Here is an 8,211-nt window from a genome sequence, read left to right as displayed (position 1 = left end):
CACTGAGGGCGCGGGGCGTGCCGCCGCCGCCTGCCATTGGCGGCCCCGCGGTGGCGGGGGGCTATAAAGGGGTGGTTGGAGGGGCGCGGCGGGGCTGGCGGGATGGAGGCGGACGGGGCCGCAGCCGGTGCGGCGGCGCTGGGGCAGCGGCTGGCGGAGGGCGGGCAGGGCCACGTGCTGCGCTTCTGGCCCGAGCTGGGCGCCGAGGCCCGCCGGGCGCTGGCGGCGGAGCTGCGCGACATGGACGTGGCCGAGATCAACCGCTTCTTCCGCCGCGCCCGCGGGGACGGTGGCGGTGCAGCGGAGGTGACGGCGGCCGGGCTGGACGCGCGGATGCAGCCGGTGCCGCGGGACGTGCTGGGCAGTGCCTCCCGCGACCGTGAGCTGCTACCGCGCTGGGAGAGCCGCGGTAGGTGCGGGAGGCGGCGGGGCCCGGCGCAGTGCGGTGCCGCTGCTGGCGCGGCGGGCCCCACGCGTGTGTGCTCTCCTTCCCGGTCGCAGGGCTGGCGGAGATCGCGGGGAGCCGCGTAGCCGCGCTGCTGCTGGCCGGCGGGCAGGGCACCCGGCTCGGCGTCCCCTACCCCAAGGGCATGTACGACGTAGGGCTGCCCTCCCGCAAGACCCTCTTCCATCTCCAGGCCCAGCGCCTGCGGCGGCTGCAGCAGCTGGCAGAGGAGCAGCATGGCACCCCCTGCAACATCCCTTGGTGAGCCCCCTGCTCTCGGTGGTCGGCACCCCTGGGGTGGCCTTGGTGGGATGAAATGCAGGGTGGTGTTAGCCGTGTCCTGCTAGCATTGGTGGGATGAGCTCTTATGGGTTGGCATGGGCCCTATTGGCCTCAGCATGCCAAAGTCTCATGAGCCCGTGGGTTGATGCAGACCCCCATAACAGCCCAAGTGCCCATGGATTGGCACAGGCCCATCTGGTGCTGTGCTGTTGCCATGGGTATGGCCTGTGGAGTCAGCGGGTCCAGGACCAGCAGATGGTATTGGTAAGCCCCACACTGTGGGACCACTGGTAGGTGCCACATGATAGGCTCAACCCTACAGCCCCTTGGGAACATCTGTTGTGTCGCCACATGGGACAGCAGACACATGAGTCAGGGCTCTGGGAGCTGAGGGGCTGCGGTAGCGTGTGAGCAGTAGGTTGATGTCGTAGCTGCATCTGGCAGCTGCAGCTGGGTGTCCCCTTCTGCACAGGGTGTGGTAGCATTTTGGAGATGTATGTTGCAAGGAGGGGTGAAGCCCTTCATTTGCTTGCCAAAAAGGCAAGATCACCACAGGTCAAATCCCTCTAAATGTCTAGTGAGGGAAGAAGGCTGTCATGAGTGTTACAGACTGAAGCAGTTCCCCACATTTGGGTTAAGGAGTATGAGACCATGTCTCTCCACCCTGCTCATCAGGTCTTTTCTGCACTGCAACAGGTACATCATGACAAGTGGCCGGACTATGGAGTCAACCAAGGAATTCTTTGTGAAGCATCACTATTTTGGCTTGAAGAAGGAAAACATCATTTTCTTCCAGCAGGGCATGCTGCCTGCTCTGGGTTTTGATGGGAAAATCCTGCTGGAGGAGAAGGGCAAGGTTGCTATGGCGCCAGGTCGGTGACCAGGAGCTATCAGGAGAGGTGCAGGGGAGTGAGACACAGTGCTGAGGAGTTTTTGGAGCTGGAGCCTACACGGGGCAGTGTCACAGCATGATGTGGCCTGGGGGTGACACAGTCTGGGAGGTGTCTGTCTTGGCGGGAAGGACCAGGGTGGGGTATGGCCAGGCTGGTGACCCTCCATGCTGGCTCCATGGGGAAAAGAGGATGAGTGTGGCTGCCAGATGAGATAGCCGGGTGTTGCTGCAGCCCCAACAGTTTGTTCCCTCTGCAGATGGCAACGGGGGCCTGTACCGGGCCCTGGGAGCACACGGCATTGTGGAGGACATGGAGCGGAGAGGCGTGCAGAGTGTCCATGTCTACTGTGTGGATAACATCCTGGTGAAGGTGGCTGACCCCAGGTTCATCGGGTTCTGCTTGGAGAAGGGAGCAGACTGTGGGGCCAAGGTATGGTTTTGGGGGCAGGCAGGAAGTGCTTCCCTGGAGCAGGGTGCACTCTGTCCTGATCTTTGCCTGACTTTCCTGACTCCTCACCCTTCCTCACCTGGCTTGCTGCAGCCAGGAGGGATAGCTAAGCACCAGGAGATTGCTGGTGTAGCATGTGCTGACAAAGTCCCACCTGCCCATTGGGTCTGGCACCCCAGGGAATGTGGGGTGTCACTCACCTGTGCTTGGTGCTGCTTCCCTCCTATCTTGCATGGGGATGTAACACTGACAGCCCCAGGGCTCACTCGTCCCTTAGTCCCTGGGTCCAAGAGCTGCTGCAGAGCGCTGTGGGGCTGATCGGTCCCTACACAGATACTGGGCAGCTGTTTGGGAGGCTACAGGGAGCATGGGCATTCGGGATCCCTGCCACAGGCTGCCAGCTGTCCTGGGATGTGATGTCCTGTGCCCCAGATCAAACACAGTAGGTGCAGTTGACTGCTGAGCCCAGCCCTGTGTCTCCTGGGTGAGAGGTTGCCCACCCAAAGCTTTATTTAAAGGCTGGATTAGCAGACAAAGGGGCTATGTGATTGTGTTTGCATTAGGCTTAGCTCTGCCAAACAGGTGAGAGGGCTTGCTGGCCTTTAATCTTTCAGAGAGCAAACTAAGAAAGGGAAAGCAGTTCCTCCTTCTGGCCTATGTAAGAGAAGGAGGAAATAACCGTAGCATGCAGAAAGGAGGAAGTCAGTGTCCTTGAATGCTGCCCTGCTGTGGCAGCAGTGACAGGTAGGGATTTGCTGGGAGGCTCCTGTTGCCCATAGGGAAGTGTGCAAGAAGAGGAGGTCAGGTGTAGGGGGATGGCTCTGCTGAGCCAGCAGCCGCCTGCTTGTGCACAGCAAGCTGGCTCTTCACATGTGGGCTGGGTGCTAAAATTATCCATGCCCTCTGCCAACCGCATAAGGGCTTGGTGCCAGATTCTGCCTGCACCCTCTGGCTGTCCCTGACACCCTATCACCCATCCCTGCCATCTCACCCTTCTCCAGGGAGGGGGAGCTCCACTATGCCTATCCCTGCATTACCCATGCTGTCCTGCACAGAAAAAAACCTCCATGGGGGATGCTAGATATAAGGCAGTATATTTGAAGTGCAGGTCTCTGGGAGGTCTTCCCCTGACAGTGCTTCCCTTGGGCAGGTGGTGGAGAAGACCAACCCCACGGAACCAGTCGGCGTGGTGTGCCGAGTGGATGGTGTCTACCAGGTGGTAGAGTACAGCGAGATCTCCTTGGCCACTGCCCAGAAACGGGGCTCGGATGGGCGGCTGCTCTTCAATGCGGGCAACATCGCCAATCACTACTTCACCACTGCCTTCCTGAAAGATGTAGTCAAGTAAGGGCCTGCTGGGGTGCTGGAGGAGGAGCGCTGGTGCTGAGCACAGCTGACAACCTAGCTACCTACGCCTTGCTTTCTGCTGGTTGAACTCCAGCTGTTTGCATGTGCGCTGGGATGATGCCCTCACAGTCTGGTCCTGCACGGCCTGACCTCTGCCTCTCTTCACAGTTCTTTTCTTGAGATGAGGTTTCCCGCAGCCATCACTGGCTGCTGGTGCCAGGGCATGTGGGGCTGTCCTCTCCTGGCTGCTGTGGGGATGAGCAGCCCGTGCCTTGGGGCTGGGGGTCAGGGCAGAGCAGCTGTCCTGCTGCAGCAGTGTCTGAGCTGGGGAGCTGGAGACTTGCCTTGCTTAGGTGAGTGACATCTCTTTCTTGGCCCATTACAGTACTTATGAACCACAGCTGCAGCACCATGTAGCTGAGAAGAAGATTCCACATGTGGACATCACTACAGGGCAACTGATCCAACCCGAGAAGCCCAATGGGATAAAGATGGAAAAGTTTGTTTTCGACATCTTCCAGTTTTCCAAGTATGCCATTTTTTCTCTTCTGAGAGCAGGTTGCTGGCTCTCCCTTGGGCAGCTCTGAGGGTCTCTGGAGGGAGGGATTGCACCCATGGCTGTGCTCATTGGCAGTCCCCTAGGATCTCAGGATAGGATGTCAGCTCCAATGCTGTTCAGTGGCAGTGGACCATTGTGCCCTGACATGAGCAGGAGGAGGGACAGGTGCTGTGTGCCCATAGGTTGGCAGCACCCTGCACCTGGGCCAGAGGAGCATCTACTTCCCCTCTCTCTTTGGTGGCTGTGAGGACAGCCAGTGGGTGTTGGGGGCCATGGCCTTGGTTCAGCTACTGTGGCCCCAGCTCAGCCACCCTGGCAGGGAAGAAGCCAAAGTGACAGGGAAGAACATTTCCCAAACCTGACCCTCCTACCCCTGTTCCTCCACCAGGAAGTTTGTAGTGTATGAGGTGCTGCGTGAGGATGAGTTTTCTCCCCTGAAGAATGCAGACAGCCAGAATGGCAAGGACAACCCCACAACAGCCCGACATGCCTTGATGTCCCTGCACCACTGCTGGGTTCTCAATGCAGGGGGACACTTTGTGGATGAAAATGGCACTCGCATCCCTGCCATCCCTCGGTGAGTTGCTGGTCCCAGTACTGCTGCATCCTTTTTTGGGTTGGGTATCAAGCACTGGACAGTCTGCAGCCCTTCTCCATTTCAGTGCTTCTGAAACCAGCATTGCTGGAGCAACCAGCTGTGGGTCCCTTCTCGTGGGTGGGCCAGGTGGTGGCCACCACAGGGGCTCTCACTTGTTCAGCAGGAGCTTTCCTTCTTGATTCAGTGTCTGTGAACCAAATCGTGCTGGTCTCTGTTGTACAGCCAAGGTTGTCCATGCAGGGACAAGGTGGCTTCCTAAAGCCCAACCACACCAGCAGATCTGTGCAGCAGACAGTGTGGGGTCACAGCATCCCTTGATCAAGAGACCCCCCACAAGCCCTGTTTGGAGAGCAGAAAGCCCTATCTGCTCTTTGGTTGCCCACCTTTGCTAACCCTTGTTTATTCCCACATAGTGTCCCAAACGGAAGGTCAGATGCCACCCCAGCAGATGTCAATGACAAGTAACTATACCGTGCAGCTTGCATGGTGGCGGGGCTGTGCTTAGGTACTAACAGGCTGTAGGTGAAGCAGTGTGCCAGGCTGCAGTTGCTGTGATGGGTGTGTGCTGGTGAGCAGGTGCCCATAGTGACTAATGGGGCAGGGTGCTTGGGCTGCATGCTGGGAGTGGGGCATGTCTCACTCTAGGACTCTGTGGATGCCGCATCTCATGGTGGCGGGGCGGTAAGCAGGCAGTGTCCGCTCCCTTCTGGGCTCCTTTCCAGAGAGGCAGCAGGTGGGGATAACTGGAAGGAGCTTGTGCCATTGGTACAGATGCAGGGCGGCAGGTAGCCTGCTGCTGTCTGTGTGCAGCCCCCAGAGATCACTCTGCAGGAGGGATGCTGCTGGGAAACGCGCTGGCCTGTCCCTTCGATGACGCTCCCTGTTCGTCATGCCGTGGTGCAGCACAGCCCGGACTCATCCCGGCCAGTCCTGTAGCTGGAGACGGCTGCCGTCTCCTGGTGCCCGGCAGATTGACACGAAATTAAGAACACCAAGTAAATGTCAAGCAGGCTTTGACGTAGCATGTGCAGACCTCAGCATGGGCAGCCAGCTGCGCTTTGTGTGGCTGCAGCTCCTGAGTTTTGAAGATCCAGACCCTGACTCCTGAAAGTTCCCTGACTCTTGGAAGTTTATAGAAGTAAACAGGGAAGTTGACAGAAGTGTTAAAGCAACATCTCTAATAGCAGTGTGTTCTTCTGTGCCACAGGGCACATCTGTGGGGCTGGGACTTCAAGCTGGTAAGTAAATGACTTCCAGACTAAACAAGCTTGCTGCTTTTTCTTCCCCTTCAGGAGAAGTTGTATCTTCTGGTACTTTCTGGTGGGACACACCTGAGGTCTCTCTTTTTAATTCAAGACTCCAAGTGCTTTCGCACTTATAACTAGGCTATCATGGTAGTTACAATGTAGGATAAAGGATGCACTTTATCCTACATTTGTCCTTCATTTCCAGTTAACGGCATTATTTTTTATTTTTATTGTTTTATCTTGAGAGGAATCTGACTCCAAGGCAAGCACAAGCACAAGTGCAAGGGCTGGGTTAGGGTGGGTGAGTTTTATTTACTCACAGCTGGGACAGGAAGCAACTGAGTGAGCATGTGGGAGCAGGGACAAGCTTCGTCCTGGGCAAGGAAGAGTTGTCACAGATGATGTCCTGTGTCCTCTCTGGCTGTGGTGGCGAGCAGGTGCAAAATGGTACCCTGGCATTCTTTGTTTGCTCCCCCTGGCCAGGCTTAAACACTTGGATCCAGGGAGCATCTGGGGATAATTGTGGCATCTGCTTGTGCATCTGCAGATCTACAGATGCTTGTGGCAGCAGGAGCAGGGTCAGGGACACCATGTAGACCCCGGCCCAGCAGTGCTGCTGTGGTTGTTTTGGGGTTAGGCTGTGGCAGGCAATGCTGGTGTGGGTCTGTCGTCATCCTCGCTAGCCCAGGCTCGTGTGCAGAACAGAGGAGCTGGACAGTTGATCTAAGAGGCAAAAGCAGAAGGAGAAGCTGGTGCCACAGGGAGTGTTTCTGAGCAAGCCTTACCCTGTGTCTTCAGGTTGTGCTTTAAACAAGAAGTGTTTTTTAAAAAAGACCTGTTGTGACCAACCGAACAGAAAGGTGCTGCGAGTGCATCTCATCACCCAAGGGTGCAAGAGGAAGAAGGAGGAAGGAGTGACTAGCTTGCATGCGGTATCAAATACAGCGGGGCTGGGATCCAGGCCAGGGCTGTAGGTGCTGCTGTAGTTGCACACATGGGAAGGCATGTAAACCCTCAATAAGGCTGCATCTAAAGCTCTCTTTCCTTTCAGTTGCTTCTGATATCTAAACTTTAGCTTGCAGCTCCATGGGAGAGCACTCGAGGCTTGACTAACCCTGGGTAGCTCTGCACTGGTGAGGCCTGCGTGGGCCAGCAGCTACCGGTGCCCCAGACAGCGCTGACCCCTGTGCCAGCGCCTGCGAGACCTCTGGGCCCCGTCTGCTCCCCTGGCAGGACATAGTTAACCCTCCTGACCTTTCTCTGCAGCTTGAAGGATGCAAATGACCTGCCAATCCAGTGTGAAATTTCTCCCCTCATCTCCTATGGAGGAGAGGTGAGTACCGGCTCCCCAGAGCTTGGGCACCCTTGCAGATTAACCAGGGGCAGGGAGGCTGGCAGGGCACTCTGGGGAATGGGGTAAGCCACAAAAGCATGACTTGAATTCACAGTGGAGATTTCAAGGCAGAGTCCCCCAAGCTGCTAGCATGGGAGGGGGCCAGAGCCACCTGCGGAGCAGCTCAGCAGGTCCACGGAGCAAATGACATGTGGTGTGTTCCTGACAAGCTGCTTTGTCCTCCCTTAGGGTCTGGAAAAGTACGTGAAGGACCGAGAGTTCTGCGCACCTTTAATTATTGACGAGGATGGGATCCATGAGCTAGTGAAGAACGGGGTGTAGCAGCAACACAGTGCCCAAGCCAGGCTGCCCATCCCTCCTGGTGGGCTGGGAATTCGGACACATGAAGGTTTATAGCTGTAACTGGTAGGGGCTGGTCCTGCTTGCTCTGCCCTATGCAGAGGAGGATGTAGCCCACTTCGTTCTTGGCATGTTGTATGCTTCTATTTATATTTTAATTTAAAAACCAAACACTTTATGGATTCCCCTGCCACAAAGCACAGCTACAGCTCTGCTCTTTGCACTCCAGGCTGTGGGCATTTATTTTTAAACATGTATATAGTAATATTCATTGTACATGCAGAGGATTTTTATGGTACGGGGCTGGGGTTAATCTTGAATTTTTATTTTTCTCAAATCTACATGATTATTTTTTTTAATAGGGTCCTTGTCATTGCCCAAGTCCTCCCTTTTGGTCATCCTTTGTACGCTGCATAACTGGAAGCACCTGATTAAACTCTTGAGTCCCTCCTGTCTCTCATCTCGTGGTGTTTTAATGATGGTGACTTTTCACAGAGGATCTTCATGTAGAGTAGAGGTCTGACTGTGTCATGCCAGGTGCGCTGCTCTGCCCAGCACAGCAGGGGTTGCTGCAGGCAGGTCCTCTGGCCTGCAGTGCTTCTTTGGGGTGTCTCTGGAGGAAGCAGAGCTTCACTTTCCTCTTGAATTTCTGCAAACAGTGGCACACCTTAAGCAGGTATGAACAGGCATGTGTGCTGCG

The 8,211-nt window shown here is 56.2% G+C and overlaps 1 protein-coding gene across 4 annotated transcripts; it reads left to right on the top strand.

Annotated features, from left to right (window-relative positions):
* Window positions 1-95: 95 nt before the first annotated feature.
* Window positions 96-7,971, top strand: UAP1 (UDP-N-acetylglucosamine pyrophosphorylase 1). Of its 4 annotated transcripts, none has more exons than XM_061451786.1 (10): window positions 96-409; window positions 502-706; window positions 1,424-1,599; window positions 1,877-2,049; window positions 3,218-3,411; window positions 3,800-3,943; window positions 4,362-4,550; window positions 4,985-5,032; window positions 7,085-7,151; window positions 7,874-7,971. In XM_061451786.1, the coding sequence occupies exons 1-10, from the start codon at window positions 103-105 to the stop codon at window positions 7,940-7,942; spliced, it is 1,572 nt and encodes a 523-aa protein (XP_061307770.1). In that variant the 5' UTR covers window positions 96-102; the 3' UTR covers window positions 7,943-7,971. The 4 variants fall into 4 exon arrangements, with proteins under 4 accessions (XP_061307770.1, XP_061307769.1, XP_061307772.1 ...); XM_061451785.1 differs by having other exon boundaries at window positions 7,401-7,971; XM_061451788.1 differs by lacking the exon at window positions 4,985-5,032.
* Window positions 7,972-8,211: the final 240 nt, after the last annotated feature.

This window comes from Pezoporus flaviventris, unplaced genomic scaffold (assembly GCF_033815535.1).
Source record: "Pezoporus flaviventris isolate CSIRO_AGI_PZ_B2104156 unplaced genomic scaffold, CSIRO_AGI_Pfla_v1 ptg000013l, whole genome shotgun sequence".
NCBI lineage: Eukaryota > Metazoa > Chordata > Aves > Psittaciformes > Psittacidae > Pezoporus > Pezoporus flaviventris.
Note: the sequence above shows the minus strand (reverse complement) of the source record. Positions and strands in the feature narration are given on the sequence as shown.

Excerpts from the sequence above, each read along its gene's own strand:
- UAP1 (XM_061451785.1), top strand. The coding sequence starts at position 103 with ATGGAGGCGGACGGGGCCGCAGCCGGTGCGGCGGCGCTGGGGCAGCGG. Across the intron at positions 410-501 it reads ACCGCGCTGGGAGAGCCGCG|GGCTGGCGGAGATCGCGGGG; the intron begins GTAGGTGCGGGA and ends TCCCGGTCGCAG. Across the intron at positions 5,033-7,084 it reads CCAGCAGATGTCAATGACAA|CTTGAAGGATGCAAATGACC; the intron begins GTAACTATACCG and ends CTTTCTCTGCAG.